Source organism: Papilio polytes, unplaced genomic scaffold (assembly GCF_000836215.1).
Source record: "Papilio polytes unplaced genomic scaffold, Ppol_1.0 DF820678.1, whole genome shotgun sequence".
NCBI lineage: Eukaryota > Metazoa > Arthropoda > Insecta > Lepidoptera > Papilionidae > Papilio > Papilio polytes.
Window position 1 is genome coordinate 645,391 of NW_013528526.1, and position 21,697 is coordinate 667,087.

The 21,697-nt window shown below is 33.6% G+C and overlaps 3 protein-coding genes and 1 long non-coding RNA gene across 10 annotated transcripts in view; 1 reads left to right on the top strand and 3 right to left on the bottom strand.

Annotated features, from left to right (window-relative positions):
- Window positions 1-21,697, top strand: part of LOC106110325 (tight junction protein ZO-2-like) — a 90,059-nt gene that overhangs the window by 30,534 nt on the left and 37,828 nt on the right. For 4 of the 7 annotated variants that reach the window (XR_001226077.1, XM_013292092.1, XM_013292097.1 and 1 more), the window contains exon 3: window positions 11,562-11,703. Coding sequence is in view for 6 of the 7 variants with exons in the window: in XM_013292092.1 (XP_013147546.1) it covers window positions 11,562-11,703 (142 nt within the window). In the remaining variant the exon portion in view is untranslated. Of the gene's footprint in view, window positions 1-10,055; window positions 10,229-11,561; window positions 11,704-14,678; window positions 15,045-18,682; window positions 19,219-21,697 lie in introns of those variants that run through there. The other 3 variants (XM_013292093.1, XM_013292094.1, XM_013292095.1) reach the window with 3 other exon arrangements.
- LOC106110329 (thioredoxin domain-containing protein 12-like) lies at window positions 12,434-13,952 on the bottom strand. Its single transcript, XM_013292103.1, has 2 exons — window positions 13,486-13,952; window positions 12,434-12,629 (listed from the first exon to the last, which is right to left on the bottom strand). Exons 1-2 carry the CDS (start codon window positions 13,809-13,811, stop codon window positions 12,473-12,475), a joined length of 483 nt encoding a protein of 160 aa, XP_013147557.1. The 5' UTR covers window positions 13,812-13,952; the 3' UTR covers window positions 12,434-12,472.
- Window positions 15,669-16,488, bottom strand: LOC106110331. The gene is made up of 2 exons (XR_001226078.1): window positions 16,337-16,488; window positions 15,669-15,932 (listed from the first exon to the last, which is right to left on the bottom strand). It is a non-coding gene; the product is annotated as an uncharacterized LOC106110331 (long non-coding RNA).
- On the bottom strand, window positions 16,762-17,689 carry LOC106110330. The gene is made up of 2 exons (XM_013292104.1): window positions 17,559-17,689; window positions 16,762-17,355 (listed from the first exon to the last, which is right to left on the bottom strand). Exon 2 carries the CDS (start codon window positions 17,144-17,146, stop codon window positions 16,796-16,798), a length of 351 nt encoding a protein of 116 aa, XP_013147558.1. The 5' UTR covers window positions 17,147-17,355; window positions 17,559-17,689; the 3' UTR covers window positions 16,762-16,795.

Consider the following 21,697-nt stretch of genomic DNA (forward strand, 5'->3'; position numbering starts at 1 on the left):
AAAAAAAAAAAAAAAAAAAAAAAAAAAACAACAAGCCTTTTGTTAACGTTCATAGATTGACTAGAAAAAAATTATAATGTGCGAGGAAATCGAACGTCGTCTTATAATTTATCCATTTAATTTTTGGCCGCCTGCTAATACAATCGACTGAGTTCATATAAGAAGTAGAAATATAGTGTGCTGTCAATGTATTTCTATTCTAGTGGGATGTTACATTATCCAAGTTTACAAAGTGACGGTGACATATTAATATAAGCTTATATTATATGCACGGACAGACTGGCTGCTCTCATCTCGATTAGTTCGCAGCCATCAGCGCGAAAAGTCTTTCTGTGCGAAATACGCTTCCTTTGTGACTTTTACGCTTATTAATATTTCATCCTATTGTATTTAGACACAATAATGTTCTACCATTTTATACGCAAGCAATAATCGGATGAAAATAAACTGACGTCGATTCGAATAAGCACGAAACAATTATAAACCAAGATTAGTTTCGCCTAAACATACCCTATGTTTTGATTCCTATATATTTTTAATCATACTAATATTATAAATGCGAAAGTTTAGATGGATGGATGCAAACATCCGTCAACAAACAACAATCTCAAAAGATTTTTGCCTAAACTACTGAACGGATTTCGATGAAATTTGACATAGATGTAGAGGATAGTCTGGAAGAACACATAGGCTACTCACTTTTGTTTTTTCAATTTCATGCGGACGGAGTTACGGGCGAAAGCTAATTAAACATATATAATATTATGTTTTGCTAATTGTCGAAGCCCTTGCTAATTGTTGTAGGTTACAGACAAAGAAGAACAAAAACAAAAGAACAGACAGATGATAGGTGTACAGAGCAACTTACAAGAGAAGATTTTTTTTTAAATAACAATTTATGTCACACTACAGTAAATCCTTCATTTGCATTGTTCCATTTTAAAGTCGTTTTATTAACAATGGGGTACATTTAACATATACATTGCGTTTTCAACTGGCCCCATTAACGTAGAGTAAATACAGAAGCAGTAATTGCTTGCGTTTTAAAACATAGCCTCTATACGCTATTCACGTGATATCAGCTGTACTAATTAATCATATACTCATGTATTGCGGTATATGAATATATAGTACTTTATGTTCTGTTATTTTATATAGTTAACTAGTTGTGTCCGTGCGGCTTTATCCGCATGAAATAATAAAAACTTTTATTATTTACGTTTATCAAATTCGCAAGCGCAATTATCAAAATTCAAATGCACAAATGACAATCATGTCAACCTTGTTTCCTTGATTTTGGCTGCTTGTAGTTTATGGCCCGTTTCCCACATGAAGGTTTTTTTCAATTTATTTTACCCTATAAGTTTAATAGCGTAATATATAGTGGGCATCACCAGATTAAACGTATATTAACCACAAATTGTAATTATCTTTTAGTTGGTGTAACTGTTATTGTAATTCTTAATCTCTTGTTTTTCAATAAAATTATTTCTATTTCTTTAGCCTGATGCGTGTCGTAAGTGTATTTTTTTATCTATACTATTATAATAAAGCGTACACACACACTTCTTTGTTGCCTAAGATGTCAGCAATTACAGCATATTTTTGAATAATTCCTTTTTTAATAAAAAGACCTACACTTACGTCACGCTTTAGGCTATATATTTTCACGCCATTAAACTTAGGGGGTAAACATTTTGGATAAAAACCCTAATGTAGTAAAGAGATTATAAGTTGTTGTCAAGGAAGCAAGAATGCCATTGTTTGTCATCGTCATGTCATTTTAACATTTGCAATTGATAATTTGACAAATGTTAATAATAAATTTTTATAATTTTTTTTATAATGTTATGCGGATGAAGTCGCAGGGGAACAGCTAGTTAAAGAAATAATTATTCAAAAATATGCTATGTTTGCTGACATCCTACGCCACAAAGTAGGGTGTTAACGCTTTATTATATTAGTATAGATTAAGCAATTGGAACTATAATAACTGGGCGTATGTAACTGGCTTTAGATAGTTCAGTATACTAACTGCAGTAACTGCTCGATGAAATTATTTTATATTTTCTGCCTCCAGCTTAAAGTACATTTACTAATGTTTATTTTGGATTATAATACCTCCATTACCGTGACTGCACCCATGTATTGTAGTATTTCAAATGCATCAATACGAACGAAAAGCAATCGTAACAGAATGGATTAAGGTTTATAATTTTTATAAGTTCGAATTATACCGTGAGAAAATTGGGTCGGAGTAAGTAAACACGTACCAAAAGTGTTAAGTGAAGTCAAATATACAGACATTGTTGTCTATACGTCAGTTTCTAGTGATGTGTTTTCAATTCGTAATTTTACGAAGTAAAAGTGAACTTCTAATTCCGTATTCTGGGATTAAATATGCTGGAATCCATTCTGAAGTGGCCAAGCTTCGCTTTGCCTTCTTACTTAAATAATACGAGTAATTTTCCATTATTTTTTTTTAATTGGTAAAAAATATCATCGTCATTTTCATCAATACATGCATTTATCAAAATATGGGTAATGTTTTCTTTAGTATAACAAATAGTAAAACTATTGATGCCAATTGTGCAGGTTTCCATTGACCCGTACGACAACGAACACAGCGATCGTTTAGATCTATTTGTGATTACAGAAATGTTACTTCAATATGGAATGGGGCACCGTCACCCAATTGACGGGGAACGAGTGTGATTGACGAGAATTTTAATTAACGTGCCGTCATGCGGGCTGCTACAATGGACAGTTATTTATGAATTTGTCACTGCACAAGAGCAGAAATAACTATAAAAACTGCCATTTATCTCAATTGGGATAAAATACGATAACAATCAGTATCAGAAGCTCCCACATATATACTAATACTAGCTATCGCCCGCGACTCCGTCCGCGTGAAATAAAAAAAAACAAAAGTGAGTAGCCTATGTGTTCTTCCAGGCTATCCTCTACATCTATACTAAATTTCATGGAAATCTGTTCAGCCGTTAAAGCTATAAACTAACAAACATCCATCCATCCATCTAAACTTTCGCATTTATAATATTAGTATGACTAGCTGTCGCCCGCGACTCCGTCCGCGTGAATTTTAAAAAAAAAGAAACAAAAGTTAGTAGTCTATGTGTTCCTCCAGACTGTCTTCTACTAAATTTTATTGAAATCCGTTCAGCCGTTTAGGCTACAAACTCTAATAAACAACCATCCATCCATCCATCTAAACTTTCGCATTTATAATATTAGTATGAAGTATGATTTGTGATATTTTTTGACAGGACATAACAATGTACGTCCTAAACTATTGGGAATAACCAGCTGAACGGATCTCGATAAAATTTAGACGTAGAACATAGTCTGGAAGAAAACTAGGCTACTCAATTATGATATTTTAAATTCCACGCGGACGGAGTCGTAGGCGAAAGCTACTTTTGTATATTCCTCAAAAGCATTTATAGTGGACTGTAGACTAAAAAAACTAAGTCGTCGGTATCGTTAGAGACATTTAAACGAACCGACAGCGTTCCACGAAAATATATATAATTGGCTTTAAGGCAAAAAGGAATGGATTCTTATTGGATCGGCCATACGCGGCTCGGCTAAAACAAACAGAAAGATTTACAGCTTTCACGTAAATAGATTAGTATTAGAGTTGTTTAGAGTATCGCTTTTAACGCTGTCTACAAGATATAATAGTTAACAAAAGAATTTTAATAGACAATAACTAGATAATCGTTTCATTATCGTTTTGAAAAAAGAATAAAGTTCGCTTTGAGGATTTAAAATTACGATAGTTAGTTTTTTTTTCTGTTGTCAAAAATCAATGATGAAATAATTTATAGTAATAATAACTGACCCAAATAAAATAGTTGGCCGTAGACGAGTGGTAGTCCCGCCAGACGAGATGGCCTTGCGTGTAACGTAATAAAACTTGAACGTTACGTTCTTTCATCTGTTACACCAGATTATATCATTGGGAAAAAGATAACTGAAATAATGTAGGATAGCTAATATGTTATAGTTTTGATATACAGTGGGGATGTATGATAAGATTTTAGAGTTTAAATAAGCTAGCAGTTCTGTAAGGATAAGTGTTTTAATTCAAGTATTTTGTAGCGTACTAGTTTTAATTTTAAATATGCGTTTATATTGAAATAAGCTTTACAATGTGGAAGATCGTATTTACTTTTGAATCTCGAAGACCATATGTTGCTTACAAACGTCTGACAAAGATGGATGCTTCATTTGTGAATGCTGTCATTAGATGAGTCCAAATAAAAACTCAACAGATCATATGAATGGTCTTGTACAGACGTTGTTTATTAACAAATATAAATCATAGCTTTGAGACTGTCATTTGTTACTTTGAGATGCAGACGACGCAGATTGTCGTTGTATGATCTCTGATTGAATGCTGCCAAATGTTTTATTTCAAGTAATATTTTTAATATACGATTTGATATGTCTATTTTAAGTAAGGAGAGGCGTTGTCCATAAAGTGGTAAACTATACGGATATGAAAATGAGATATTTATATTTTAACGTTCAATAAGTGAAGAGTAAATCACAGCCCCTATAACAAAAAACTGCCACTGCAGTCACTAAAGAGATAGAGAGAGTCGTTAAAAAGAGAAAGCTTTCAACATAAATAATTGTTTGTGGCTGTACAAGATGAAATAATATTATTTTATAGGATTTCATTTCAGTTTAATATTACTACTAGCTTGCGCTCGCAACTCCGTCTACGTGGATAAAAAAAGTTAGTATCCTATATGTTCTTCCAGACTATCATCTACATATGTGTCAAACTCCATCGAGATCCATTCTGCAGTTGAGGCTACAAACTCTTACAAACATCCATCCATTCATTCACACTCTCTCTTCCATAATATTAGAATATTAATATAAAGTTATTTATGTTATGCGGTAGGTCAAAGTGTTGTGGTAAAACAGGAAATAAAAAACCCAAAGGCCACGTGTGAAAACAAAAAATCGTACAAACGACCCGGTTTCTTAGTAACGCTTAGTTTTTGTAAGACATGAAAACCAAACTTATGGTGATAGGAGTCGGATATGAGTAAATGCCACAGTATATCATACTTCCAGTATACCAACTCAAAATTATTTATTTATTGCATTTCATGGTGCATTACTCTGTATGTAATTTATATCAATTAATTTAATGACGCCATTAATGCAGCTTTTCATTTTTGCTTTTAACTACTTTAAAAAAAAATAATTTTCATGATTTAATTAGAATTAAAATATTATAACCTCTAAGTATATTAAATAGTTCACAGTAATTTTATAATCTTCCCGATATTACAAAAGACAACGAATTTTTAGAATTTGCCACAATATCTGTCTGGAATAACACAGGCTATTCATAAGTGTTTTATTTGAATTTCGGCCAGACGGAGCCGCGGACAATCTTACTAATATTATAAATGCAAATTTTTTTATGGGTATTACAAACTTTAACAAACATACATTCGTATGTTTGTTAAAGTTTGTATTCTTAACGACTGAATGGATTTCGATTAAATTTGCATACCTAGACGTAGAGGATAGTCTGAAATAACACGTAGGCTACTCAAATTGTTTTTTTTTTAATTTCACGCCGGCATAGTAACAGGCGAAAGCTAGCATCTAATATTTATTATATTTACAGTCGTTATTTGTAATTGCTTTGTTTTAAGTTGTATTACTAAACGATTGCTTTAAATTTTCCAAACATTACCATACTTGTTCTTTGGCTACTTTAAATGTATCACATGTTATATCTTGCTTTCTGTATGTTGTGTTTGGAATTTAATTACGCGATGCGCAGATTGCAGTTTCCTTTACCGTCGGTCACTACAAAGGCATGTTTATCTTTACTATGGATAGTTCAAGTCTAACGCAAACCCATAATATTACCACCATGAAGAGCATTTTAGGCTAAATCTTGAAAATTACAGGATATTTCTGGTTAAAAACATATTCTTAAATAACTAAGTTAGTTTGGTTTATGCTTGTTTAACAACTAGCTTTTGCAAGCGTCTCTGCCAGCGTCGTATTAAAAAAAAACAAAAGTGAATAGACTGTGTGTTCTTCCAGACTTTCCTATACATCTATGCCAAATTTCATCGAGATCCGATCACCCGTTTAGGATAGAAACTCTAATAAACATCCATCCATCTTAATTTTCGCATTTATAATATTAGTAAGAAGTAAGATATCGCTTCATTTTTAATCATACTAATATTATAAAGGCGAAAGTTTAGATGGATGGACGTTTGTTAGAGTTTATAGCTTTATCGGCTGAACGGATTTCCAAATTTGGTATAGATATAGAGCATACTCTGGAAGAACACAAAGTCTACATGCATTTTTTAATTCCACGCAGACGGAGTCGTGGGCAAAAGCTAGTATTGCATAATTTTCACAAAATAACATAAAATAACGTAATGGCCGCCATGTATGGGAACTGCCGTTTTTTTAAGTTTGCCGTTGTGTCGAAACGAGATATAGTAACTAGCAAATGGTCTTTGATCGTGCGTACGTTGCCAATAAAGATTTTGTCTGTTTACAGAAAGCGATGATGCAACCGTTTAGCAGTTCACTTACGCGTAACTCTATGGTAAAGGTATTCGGCAAAATCAACTTTATGGTCCTTTTATTAAAGTTTGAATTACATTTTAATTGGCTCCATTGTTATTCAATACACGATTAGTTATGTCATAAAGTTAAGTTATTCGAGTTAGACTTTTGTATTTGACTATTATATGAATGTCTAATTATTTTATGATATTGAAGTGGAAGAAAGGATTACTAATTATTTAATAAGAAAAAAATTTGAATCATGACCATTACCAATTACAGAAAATAACAAAATTCATTAGCTCTAACTTTTTGCAAACAAGAAGTTGTAAAGATTTAGGGCCTGTCCCACCACTGCGATAAAGACTTAGATATCTTAAAAAATGACGTCACTGTCAGATAAGGTAACAAATTCAGATATTTCCATCACATATTTTACACGTTCGATTGTTATCAGACAATTTACAATTTGATGGGACAGGCCCTTATATTTCTTAACCTAGAAAGGGAAGTAAAAGCAAGTCTATACAATCTATTTTAAAAACCTTATGCGTGAGTTATTTAAAACAGCTTCTAACCGACAAACGTATAAAGAATACTGATGAATACACGACTTAAGGTTTACCTCCTAAAGCTCGCTACAGACGTTCCATTGTAACTGACTTAACATAACTTCACATTTCACAGTGCCCGCTTTAGCACGAATGGGCCGGCACGCCCGGTGTAATACCACGACCAAACAGAAGACAGGCGTGAAATGGAAGCAATTCCGTGTTTCGTCTGATGAGTGTGGTGCTGGAGGCTTAATTTAAGTCCCTTTCTCTTTACCACCATTTTCTTATAAGGAGAGGAAGGGAAGGGGAAGTGGATGTGACGGAGGAGGAGATGCATACTCTGGGGAAATATCCTCTTTATGTTCGTCTCCTCCTCTGTCGGATAAGGGTGGGCAACGCATCTGCAATTGCTCTTGATCATTACATAACATGTTAGAACCATGCGTATGTAACAAGCTTAATTTTTGGTAGATTTTAACAGATTAAAAGATGTATGAAATACAAATTAAGAACATGTCTTTACATGTGTAGCGATATTGGCATCAGATTTTTATTTTTGGAAGTAACACGAAATTATTTCCAACTTAATAGTCTTTAAAAACAATAATAAATTACTGAAAATAAACATTTGATACTTTTTATTGTGTGTTTTACCAAATTGTACCACACGTTATTCTAACCTTAAAATATTTCACAGTGAGTTGACATTAAACCACGATATCTAGCATCTAGCGATCGTAGTCACGGGGCAACGTCCCAAAATTTCTCACGGATGTTTTTTTATAACTCTACCATTCATAATTACATCAACACCGGTGCGTTTATGCGTCACCGGGGAGATGTTAAAAGGAAAATAAACAGGAATCTTCCCTAAACTAAAGGAATGCACGTACCGTCACATTAGAGACCGGAATGTGCTTTTTTAGAGCTTAGCATAAATGTTGATGGGATTTTTTATACAGTGAAAAAAAAGAGATATACAGTGAAGTAAAACAATTATGTACCGTAAATAATGTTTATTTACTTTCGTAATTTGTTGGTACAATTTATTTCCACTACCAAAACATCTGTCCAAAAATGCTGTTATCCCTGTCATATTAAGAACTAGCTGTTGCTCGCGTCTTTGCCCGCCCGAAATAAAATAATTTAAAGCCTATATTACTTACAGATAAATTACTTTTCTAACAGTGAAAGAATTTTAAAAATCGGCCCAGTAGTTTTTGAGTTATTTCAATACATACAAAAATACAAATCTTTTCTCTTTATAATATTAGTAAAGATAAAGTCGTCTATACTAATATTATAAAGAGGAAAGATTTGTATTTTTGTATGTATTGATATAACTCAAAAACTACTGGGCCGTTTTCAAAAATTCTTTCACCGTTTGAACGGTAATTTATCTGCGAGTAACATAGGATATTCTTCTTATTACTTTTTAATTTCACGAGGGCGAAGTCGCGAGCAACAGCTAGTTTGCAATTAGGTCGTTTTCAATTGTTTTTGAATAGTTTTAGGTTAGGAATAGGTTTAAATGAAATTCGTAGATGGCATTAGTTTATAACTCCTGGGTCTTGCTAAGATGAAACAAAGAGCATAAATCTTGGGTTTATTTGAATGATCGCAAAACTTTCTTACATTAGGGACCAAAACTACTTTAGAATATTATCCAATTCAAAATAGTAACAAAAAGATTTGATTTAACATTGTGTTTCGAAAAAAATAATATATAAACACATATTTTTTATGATTCTGTATCAAAAATTAAAATTGAGACAATGGGGACATAAACCTGAAAGTGTTACAAATAAATGTGGATGAATACAAAGGAAGAGGAAGACCGAAGAAAGTATGGATGGATTGTGCGAAAGAGGATATGCAAGAAAGAAGTGGATTCAGATATGACGGCTGATGGAGATGTATGGAAGAGCAGCACATACTGTGCCAACCCTCCGTAAGGGCTAAGGGCAACTTGATGATTCTATGTAAAAATTATATTTATATCGTCAAATAAATAAAAAACTGTATCGCGTATAGAGTGCGCTTTCTGTCTTGTTTGCATTCTGATGTTTGTCGATGGGCAATTAATTTACAATGCACAAACTCCTATTGCGTATTAAGTCATGGGCAAATCGTTCCTTAACGTATATTTTAGCGTTGAGTAATGAACTATTCTTGATACGACGCCTGACTGGAATGAAATAACTTGGTCTATTACAACTTCTTGCAAAAGGTAAAACTACGCTAGTATGCTATCAAACTTCCAATAATGCCTATATTTATGAAAGTTAAATATAGCACATGCTATCACATCGTAGATTATTTAAAAAAAAGATGTTTAATTATGTAAAAAAATTTAATCTTTGTCACTGATTCAAATCAAAACTATTAATAGATTCGTATAACGATACAAAAACATGCAAAGACGCAACCCATATACACCGACTTCGCCAGATGTAATCCCGAAATAAATACTTTCTATCTTTGGTAGCGATTTTATCATAATTTGATACCGAAAGTGTGTTAGAATCAATATAACGTCGAATTTATAATCTTTGTTGAGATACAGCATCGGTTTTTTACTCTTAATCGATTTTTATAGTTTATTAAAGAACAGTTCGTAAAAATACTTTCTATTACTTTATCTAACCAAATCTTATCACAACAGCTTATCGTTTATAACGTTTGTCCCTAATTGTAGCGAAACGCACCCGAATTCATTAGATAACATTTGTTTACACGCGAAAATAAAAAAATTGAGGTTATTTCTATCGCCGCGACGCTATCGCTAAGACGTTTTACCGCCTTTTTACCAATAAAAACAATTAAAAAACAAAATAACACAGATAATCGAGACAAAAACGCGTCAATAAGTGAAATAGAAAATAATTAAAAATAAAACGTTTGACAGAAATTAAAAAAAAAATGCCGTCGGCATTGGACTTCGATCCATTCAGCCAAGCCGAGTGGAGTGATTCAAGTGACTCCACGGAGCCAGGGCCTTTGCCTCAGTTGGGGTACTTCGTGCCTGTAAGGTGCAGGTGCGACCGGGTGACGCGCCACGTGTGTCGGAGAAGCAGACGGTAAATATATCAATGGAGATTGACATTCTTATTTCGTATATAATTCTGTTTCTTATTGTATAAATGAATTAATTTTTACGTTTATGAATATGAAGAGTGTGTAATAAAGATAGGTACATGAAGTAGTTATATTCTTCTATTTCGTGCCGTTTGGCGACCGGGTAAGAGGACCCGATGGCGATCTCTGGGGGGGTTCGGGCGTCCCCGCAGTCTCCGTGTCAACCACCAACTGGCATGGCATATCTAGCTGCGTTATTGGGATGTCGTCTCAACGCCTCGCTCAACTTCCTTCCCCCTTCCATTCACTCCCATTTGATTTCTGTGTATAATTTTTTTTTCTTTATTATCAGATTTTATTGTATTTTAACTATGTTTTGTAATATTGTAATAATGTCACTTTAGATTTATTCTTTAAAGACTCTATATTGTCGTTATTAAATAAAATTAAAAAAACCTATTTACGTAATTAGAACGACGTCCACACAAAAGGGAATTTGATCAAGTAATTTTCGAGATAAATTAGGTCTATTTTTAGACTTCCTAAATGAACAGTAGGTTCTAATATAACATGTCGGTCATTTGCAATTAAAACTAACCATCAAACGGTGAATCCTGTTTATTATGTCAACAATTGTAAGCCTTGTCGATATTTCGCAATTGTTATAACTAGATAAGCAATCTGTTTGTTTTGTATGAACGTAAAAGCTTACAAAAGGAAGTCTATTGTTTAAATGAATGTCGTAACACATTTTTATCACAAAACCTACACTTATAATTTCCTGTATTGCTCAGGGCATAAAAAACAGTAAATGCTGAAATTCACGTAGAAGTTAATAAAAAAGACAACCCTATAAAACATTACACGGAATACACTAAGGACCTATCCCACAACTAGCTGATAGAAGCTTAAAAATGACGCCACTGTCAGATAAGGGAACCAAATCCGATATTTCCATCACATATTTACCCGTTGAATTGTTATTAGACAATTTATAATTTGGTGGGACAGGCCCTAATAATCGCAGTAATGAAATGGGTTGAAATCATTCAATTATAAGTTATAGTTTAGTTGTATTTAAAGCTCGTGCAGTACAACAGAGGAAGTATTGACTACATGATACTTCCTCTTTTATAATTGAATTTACGTATCAGTTTGTGCCTATTTCCACTTATAGACTATCAAGTCGTTTCAAGTCGCGTGCTGTGTTTATTTTATATTCCAGTTTAACACGCCAGTGGAAATTAGGCATGCAACTTCATATAAATACGACTAGTCGAGGTAGGAAGATCTTAGGGTTGGCTCTACCAATATTTTAACGTTATTTTTTTACAGAGAATCTCCCCGATCGCGTCGCTCGGTTTCGCAATGTTCGTGCGCGAGTGCGTCGCGGCGCTCATCTGCAGCAGCCTCACCTATGCCGCTGCCACCCCTAAACAACACAATGGAGATGTACGTCGAGCCTGTCGTCGAAGACGTGAGTACTATACAGTTTGCTAAATCATCATCATCCACTTGACCTTATCCCTTATGGAGGGTCGGCACAGTATGCGCTGCTCTTCCATACATCTCTATCAGCCGTCATATCTGAAACCACTCCTTTTTTAAGCATATCCTCTTTCGCACAATCCATCCATACTTTCTTCGGTCTTCCTTTGTAGCCATCCACATTCATTCTTAACACTTTCTGGTTTATGTCCCCATCGTCTCGTCGCATAACATGTCCATACCACGCTAACCTTTTGCTTCTCAGTTTGCTATTAATAAATATAAGAGACAATGTAATGTTAGATAATAGCCCAGAAACGAATAAACAAAAGAAATGTACCAATCCTCGTCTTCAGCATTCTTAAAGACCTGCTCCTGAAAAAGCGTTACGTAAAATAACTGCAATTGACAATATTCTACTTTTTTGCTATTTAATTTCTGAAGGAGTATCAAATATTTGAAGATTATTTTTTTACAGAAACAAAAGGCATAACGAGTAAAGCAGGGATAATTCCAAATAATTCGTTTTCTTTGATTATTATAAAGCCCACAGTTACTCAATAAACATGAAGCACTTATTTTTTACATCTGATTTTATTCATTTACGCCCTTCATCTTTATTCATACCGTCATATTACCCGTAGTAGTAGATCCGCGCTGAGACAAAATTATTTGCCAAATCCATCCGTCTTTGTAGACTACCATAAATAAGAATAATAATAATGCGCATACCACCGCTTTATTTATACTAAATACAATCACGCATTAAACTCTTCTAATTTGTATTTCTGGATTACTTTCTTCATTGACTTTGCGATCTGCTCCGGCCGGCTGTAGAAGAATTTATGCTGACTGCTACCGTCCTCGTTTATTATATCATGATCTACTTGACCTTTAGGCGAAACGAACAGGATTCTGTATAGAAAAATCGATTTAATTCCTTTAAAAATGCATATAACAGTAAGATAGTACCAAATGTTTAGTATAATCAGTGTAATTAACTTTTTAAATAATAAAAAGTATACTGAAAGCAAGATTTATGGGAGACTGGCTATGATTCAGTAGATTTCAGAAATCTCACTGCTTAATTAAGTGTTCAAATATACTCACATATCACGTAATACAAAGGACTAAGGATTATATTCGTTTGAATCATTCACGCGTTCCTGAATGATTCAACTACACTCGTATACGTTCATCATGAAAATAAGCAACCTTTACGAGCTATGGATTGCTTATAGGATCAGAGATTTGTTTTGGCGCCCGATAAGAAGAGCACTCAACTGAACGACGTGCCAAATCATTCGCTACATGTACAGAAACAACACTAGGTATTCAAAGCGTGTAAAACTGAACGTCTCTAGTTTAAAAAGTGTAGGATTTATTCATCTATTTTTCCGAACTAGAGTATATATAATTGACGAATACGTGCATACATATCTATATAGCTGACTGTACTTAACTAAAGAGCGGGTCTACGTTAAAATACAAGCTATCGATAAAAAATGAATAAGTTAAAACGAGGTTTAGGCTACGCGCCATCTGCGCTCGGCCACCTCAAGCCCGGTGAATTTTTAAATACCTCAAGCCAAACAATGGCAATTTAGTCATAAAAAAAATGGATAATTTCACTAGATATGATCACAGAAATCATTTACGATAGCGAATCATAACAAATTTTCATAATTGTACTTTACACGATAGGAAATGCTCTCATTTACAGTTACGAAGTTTCATTTTCGTCGTAATTTATTTAATTTAATGTTATTACCTGGGTATATACGTTCCATCAGGAGAATAAGTATTCCCCTCTGGTTCTTCATCGTCTATTAAATTAACCATAACAAAATGTTTGCTCAATGTTTGTATTTCTGACGAGGACGCGAACTTTGGTTTCAAGTTTTTGCACGCTTTACACCACGACTTGTGAATTATAACCATGACTGGTTTCTGGTGGTGTGTTCCTATTTGTATCCCGGATTCCAGTGATCCCGCCCAAACGTAGCTATTCCCAAAGCCGTTGTCCTTCCCACTAGCGCAATACACTTTATTGCATATCAGTGTGAGAAATAACTTTGCGCAAGTTCTTGATGCCATTATAAAAATTATGTTGGAAGAACGATCGGTGGTATCGATACAAGTACCATTTTTGATTATTTTCGTTTAAATTTTATCAGCCATTTTCTCAACACGATTTATTTTGAATTTGACGTCCGTTACCTGTCATTGTTGACATGTTTGTGTTTGTCGTGCAGTCGGCAGTAGAAATCAATCTCTACTTTTTACTTAAATTATTTAATAAGTATATTTTAAAAAGCAAATCGTCTTATGATCTGATTTATATTTATTTTTTAAATTGATTATAAAAATAAACTAAGCTAAAATATTTTGAAGATCTCGCATTTGTAAAGCGCCATCTCTTGGTAACAATAGGAACTTTGAGAGTGGACTCAATAGTGTCCTGTATCTTGTTAGTTTAGTCATTGTAGATGGCGTTTGCTACAAGATTCGTTGAAACGTTTTACTAATTTTCTGATATCGGTACTTTGTTGGCCGTACATATTAATAATAATTTGTTGTAATTTCTTATTTCTTTAATATACTCTTTAGTTCCACCTCCACGGTTATTCTCATCTGAAATGTTCGAGTTTTTGTACTTTTTACTTTAAATTTCATTTGCTAAGTTTTTTTAATAAAATACGAAAGTAAATATGATTATTAATAATTTACTTGAGGAAATTGACCAATATCTTTTTCAAGTGACAAACTTTTTAAACTTATTGAAGTGTGTCGAAGCGCGAGAATGCGTGCGCGCATATTTTTCTCTCATTTCACAAACAAAACTATGTCGATACGTCTCGCTCCACGTATCCTATTGGAAAAAGCAGATAAACTACGATAATTAGATGATGCGTGTTCATCATTTCATCTGCATTACATTACAAAAATCATTTTGTTATAGTATCTCATAACGCACGCACATATCAATCGAATAAAATATGAGGTCCTAAAGATTTAAATATTATTAATAATATTTATCTATTAGAAACCTTATAATAAACTATTATTATAACAATAGTGTATTCGTCAGTATTTCCCGCGCTTTTGGTGAAAGTTAAGTGCATATGGATTTTTTCTGGTGCAATAAACATGTATCAAATGAATCATGGACGCAATAGAAATATATACGGAACTGTTAGATCCATGGCACCGTTGAGGGCGTCATTTGCGACTGGAATGGAGGAATTCTTCAATCCTCCGTATATCTACCACGTACCGCCCCCGCCTCAGCCTCCCAACACTTTTCCTGGACGCAAAAAGCGGAAGAAGGTATGATTTTTATAATACGAAATTAGTAGCGGTATTTGTCTCATCATCATCTACTCCCCATATTTATTATGCTCCCCTAAGATCAGCGATTAAAAACGTCAGTGACTCAGTGGTTTAAGCACTTGACTTGTAATCTACAGGTCTTGGGTACGAATGTACATAATTTACCCGACGTTCTTACGGTGAAGGAAAACATCGTGATGCCTGCAGATATCGGCGAAGAAATTCAAAGATATGTGTGAAGTCGACCATCCCGCAGTGGGCCAGCGTGGTTGACAATAGCCTAGTCACCCTTACTTAGGGTAGGCTCCGAGTCCCTCGGTGGTGACGTATAGTGAGCTGGTGATGAAGATCAGCGAAACAAACTTTAGTCCTCTTGGTTAATCTCTTCCGCCATCTTATTCTTACTAGGCCTACCTCTACTGGTGTACGTCTTACAGTGTGTATATTATGTAATTAAAACCATATATAACCAAACATATATATATAATATGGTTTTAATTCGGTATCAACGTTTGGGATTAATCCTAATTTGAATGTTTTAGATATCCAGGAACATTAATAGCCACTTTGTCTCAACCGAATAGGTTGTTAAACCAAAGATAGAGAAATAATTACTCAAAATAGAATCAAGCATTTACTTCAAATAGTTTTGAGTTGTTAGTTTTCGTAGTTTTGTATTGCCGCGTCGCTATCATCGCTTATTGGTGTAGGCTGTACACCTACCTCCTCTTCGTATTTCATCAATAGGGTAGTTGGAGGTTTGTAAATACCGTATGTGTACTGCACGATGGACCCCATCGATAACACTAGTAGTATCAACTTCAATTGCTCTATTCTATCCATTTTTGATGTATAATTTCGAATTTTCAACAACAGATCAATAATCTGAAATTCAAATATGACAACACTTGTCATAATAAAAGTCATTGTTTTTTTTTAAATTCATATACAGATTAATTCTTATTTAAACCTGTAAGTCGATTATTTGTATTATCATCACCATAGGGACTTAATTGTACCATGGAGATCCCGGAACTCTCTTCTATTGCACTAGAGGCTGGCTACCGAGGGGGTTTTAGTGGGCACAAACCTCACACAACCTTGTCTTCCCCGCTGAAGGAAGGGTATCTTTTTGAAGATTTCCCCCCAATATAAAAAAGGCATTAAATGTAATATTCCGTCCCACTGCGTGTTGGTCGACTTCATATCTTTGAATTTCTTATCTCATATGTGTACTTTGCATCACGATTTTCACACACATCATACATTTCTTTTCATTTATTACTTACCTTATGGTTTATTTACATAATAATGATAAGCAGCTACCACACCGACTGACACCACGAGAGCTTTTATTATTTGCATCATTTTGATAAACTTTTTCCTCGTTAAATACCAAGGCGACAGTATCATGGTAATCAAATCACAATGCTGAAGTTTATGAAGCCACACAGATTTTTTGTATTTACAAATCTACAAGGCAACGGAGGAACGGAAAATCGAGTAATTTTATAGAGTATTTTTTTAGTTAAATGTTTTTGTTGCAATTTATCTTGTTTTTATAATTGTTCCTTAAAAATCATACCATCGTTCGTTTCGATTTCGCTTTCGTTGTCGTCGTTATATTTTCGTTTCTATTAAAATGTTTTAGCTTTAATTGTTTTTAATGTCCAATTAGTTATTATTTTATTAATATTGCGAATAAAACAAAAGATAAGCTTGCTTAAGATTTATTTAGTTGCTCATGTCTATTTCTTTGTCTTGTTTGGTTCCGGACACTTTCGTGGCATTGTGCCTTTATCTTCAATCGGGCATGGTTGTCCTTTGATATTTTTGCACACCTTTTGATCGTTGACAACTTTTTCGTCACCGCCAGGACATTCTTTGGGGGTGAACCATCCGTAGGTGTAAAGGATGCCACCCAATGTGGCTACATTTAGTGCAATTAGTTGTAGAAGTTGTGGTCGATCTCGAGGATAGAAAGGACGGTTTCCCGCCTCGTGTCTGTTATCCATCAATTGTTTGTAATGTTTCTTTCCAGTTAAATGCCATAACCTGGTTGGTTTTATACCACCACAGAATGCTCTGCTAAAAATCATATTGATGAAATTTTATGCTTTTAAAATGAAGTCATAGGACTTTGTGTTAATTATTTGTTTCGATTTGTTGCTGTGTTCTTGCCATTTTAGGTTTTCTTATATTATAGTTTATGTTATGTCTATTATAACATCTTTTTGGAGTTGTTGTATTCCTGTGGTGATGTAAAACTTGGTTGGTGTTTGTGCATTGTTTATTTCGGTATCTGAAACTTTGAAATACATTAATTAATCCCCTTTCAAAGGAATTTTTAGTCTGAGTAACTGTATAATTAAAGTAAAGTGAAGCCTGATTATTCAGGCTCGTATCCTTATTTTTTTGGCTCCTACCGTGGGCTTTTGCCTTTTCATTTTCATGCAATCTTAACCCTCTTTTTCTAAACATTATATAATTGTACAATAAAAAGTGCGTTACCATTATGGCCACCGGCGTCGTCCGATGTTGTCGAGGATTGTGGCTGCGCAAGACAGGGTGGCCGATACCGCCACGATCTTTACAAGTTCCTGACGGCCCATGACATTTTATCTTGCGCATCTGTCAGTTTGTTTTTTAATTTTCACGCCAGAGATATGTGAACTTAAACTTCTTTTTATCAATTACTTTAAATCACTCATCTTTATAAATGGACAGGCTGTGGTAACTTGTGTCTTGATTTTGCCATTTAGGCGCTGATGGTTGCGATTGGTAGTGGTGAAGAGTTTTCTAACTAATTATATTGTTAAATTTAACTGTCATTAACATCAAAAGCCGCATATAAGTCGGAACGAAGCAACAATCGCCTATCTATTTACATATGTCTCTGCTTAACATAGACTGATTTTACAAAAAAATAACTTATCCCATTTTCAGTTTACGTGGTTAAGAAATCTCGTAATGTCTACTTTTAGAACTTTGTCCTTTTCCTGAAATTTTTCAAATCTATTTTTTTTTTAATCAAAAAGATATACAAACAACACAAATTCTTAACAACATTGACTACAATACCTTTTCTATTACTATAGGCTGTACAACAGTGCCTGTCCTCTTAGTTCTTTTATATTTATAAATGTAGCTTTTATAAAAAATGGCCAATTATATAGGAGTATAAAGAACAGGTAAGAATAATCCTTGTGTGCATTGTATTGTGTGTGTGCGTGTAGCTTAAGTTTGTTTGTGTGCGCGGGTCCATGCGCAAGAGTGGCCCTTGTAGAGGTTAGCTCCCGGCCTTCACCAGGGCTGGATTGGGGTGTGTTTTTATTCATAATTTAAGACAGATCAATTACTTTGGTTGAAGATAAAATACTTCATATGTAAACTTAGTAAAAATAGTTAGCTAAGTAAATATTGTCTTGTTGCTTAATTTGTCTTGCTTTGTTTGCTTTTGGTATATAGTTACACATTTCATATGTTCATGTACAATTTGTAGATAATGTACAGTCTAGAATAAAAGATAGGAAGGCAATAATATTATGCGTCTACGCAGCCTTAGTTACAAGTAGTCTTTCGAGCTTCGTTGTCGTTCCGAGTCCGCGCCACCGCTTGTAGTGGGAGAGCAAAACCTGTAGATACTGTCCGCTTACTTCACGACGGTTGTACCTGCCCTCCAGCTGTCCCTTTCACACTCGCCGCGAAATTACGAAAGCGACAATCTCCGTTTCACCTCACCACTCTGGTATGCAAAGATTGATAGCTTATATGACCATTCGGTTTTCAAACCGGCAAGAAATCACGCACGGCTAACTTTTCGCCGCCTGGCGTCCTTAGGTACGGGCCTAGACTTTGTTTGTGGATACTTAACACGAAACTAAAATAAACTACACAATAATAACTTAAACTTAGATTAAATACAAGTGTTTTGATAACCCATTTAAGTTTTAACCAACTAAATTGTAAAGTGGCTAGAGAAAGAAGTGTTTTGTATATTGTTTTGTGATTTTTGTCTGTATTTTTGATTGGGACGGGTAGTAAAACTTGGAGACAATGTGTTGTGTTCTTTGAAGTGTATTTGGATGATGAAAGTACAGCGATGGAGCCTATGACATCCGAAAACGGAGTCGTGGTCAACAATTTGAACCATATCCGGAGTGATTCTCAGGTGAGTTAAGCCGCTAGACCACATTGGATCCTTTTAAAACCTACAGTACAACGACTTAACAATATTTGAACTTATTTTGTACTTATCATTTTAAAGTAGTTAAGTTTAAATTATCACGATAATTGATCTTTGTTAAGTTATACATATTGGTCTAAGTTATTCGAAAGAATTTTATACAGATTCCCGTTCAGAAACTTAGTATATAATAGTAAATAGTTAACATTATACATTCATTCGGAGATATCTAGGACTTGTCAAACAGGTATGAACTCAGTTTTAGTTGATAATAATACGTTGGAGCAAAATTATCATTTGTGTCATTGCTTTATATCTTTACGTTAATTTTTTCCTACTTTAAAATATTAAACAAAAAGCATAAATGCAATAAATGCTTACATCTATACATATATTTTAATCTTTAAAACTGGCAACATTCATTGTTGCATTTTTTTTAAGTAAAAGCACTTTCATATAAGTCGCATCCTTTGATCGTATCGTAACTAAGTACAAACAAAACAAATGTTAACCAAAACCGTTAAAAAAACAATTGATTTTAGAGTTCATTGCATAAAATGTACAAGTATTTTTCAGTATTGGCTACAAGACAAAATATTTATTACTAGCTGTTCCCATGATGCTTCACCCGCATGAATTTGTGAAAATTTTATTTTATTGTTTACATTTGTCAAATTATCAATAGCAAATGTCAAAATGACATGATATGACAAACCTTGACAGTCTTGCTTCTTGATGTTGGCAGCAACTTATGGTCTCTTTCCCACATTAGGGTTTTTATCCAAAATATTTACCACCTAAGTATAATGGCGTGAAAATATATAACCTAAAGCATGACGTAAGTGTAGGGCTTTTTATTAAAATAAGAATTATTCAAAAATATGCTGTAATTGCTGACATCTTAGGCAACAAAGAAGTGTGTGTTTACGCTTTATTATAATAGTATAGATAGTATAGTAATATAGATACATTATAGATTTACACTTATTGTTTCGGTATAAGATATAGGTATAAAATTCATACATAATCTTCTGTTTTCTTTAATCAATTTTATCCTGTCTATCACACATGGTTTTCCTTAAGTCTGAAGAAAGACTGGTAATATAAAAACTTTGAAGTCCTCTTTCGAGCAGAGTTTAACTAATGGTTGATACCATAAACGTGCAGTTGCAGAGCTTATAAAAACGATGGCAGCATGCTCAACGTAGATGCATTTTAAATTCATTCAATGTAATCGTAGGTGACACATAAGAAAGGTATTTGGCGCGACGACCACAAAGTATTTGAAACTATATATAAATTGAAGGTTATAATTTTAGAAGCTCTCATCATTTTAGGTAGTGCTATGTTCTATCGTATTAATTACTTTACAATTTTATTAACTAGCTAAATTCTCAATGCACATTTTGATAACAGATTTTTTTTAGGACTTGTCTTGACTTTCTGGTTTTAGGAGAAAACGTCCAGTAATTTTAGATCGCATAATGCATTTGTGTCGAAAGTAGCAAGGAATTAATTTTATTTAACTAAGTTATGTTTTCGTTTTAAAAGCCGGTTGTGCAACATTGCCAAATCATTTATAATTATTGGATAGAACATAATGCACACATAATATAAATATGCAAAAACGAACGAATTATAACGATGTTTGTAAGCAAAAAAATATAATCAAATATTAATTTTGATAATGAAAATGTGTTGCAATATGTTTTAAAATAAAAATTGTTAAGATGCTTTTAGGGTTTGTTTGATCTAAATGACGACGCATGTTTGCCCCCTTCTCTTATAAAAAAAAACTTACGGCCGAATATTGGAAATTGCGCCGCTTATAATCTGACAGACGCAAAAATTTTAATGCAATTAGGAGTTTATATGTGGCCTTATCATTTATAACGCTATTTATAATAATATTTAAATTTCGTTTTAGTATTCGGCCGTTTCATGCTTAAAATAAGCTGCATAAAGTCATTTTCATAAAAAAAATCATACACTATCATGTAAATTGATATTTTATTTCCCATTCACAAAATATATAAAAACAAAACCGCCGCATTATTTAAAAAAATGTATAATTATACAAAAAAACTACGTAACTAAAACATCAAATAAACATATTAACATTGAAATAAGAACCTTGCTCTGATAACTTCTTTCCCACATTTATAAAATGGCAACACCAATTTACGCAGGTCGGCTGTTATAATCTTAATTGCTCTGATTATTATCAGAGTGTTTTATTTAAATTTGATTTATTAATAACTCTGAGAGTTTAACAAGATACAGTCAAGTCTGTAATAAAGTATGTGAAATTGTCTTTGAGATTAGTTGCAATGGAACACAAACAATATTTAAAAAGTTAATCCATAAGAACTTTTAGATTCAATTGTTTTTGACCGACTTCCCAAAAGAAGGAGGTATTCAATTCGTCGGTATATTTATTTATTTTTTTTTTTTTTTTTTTTTT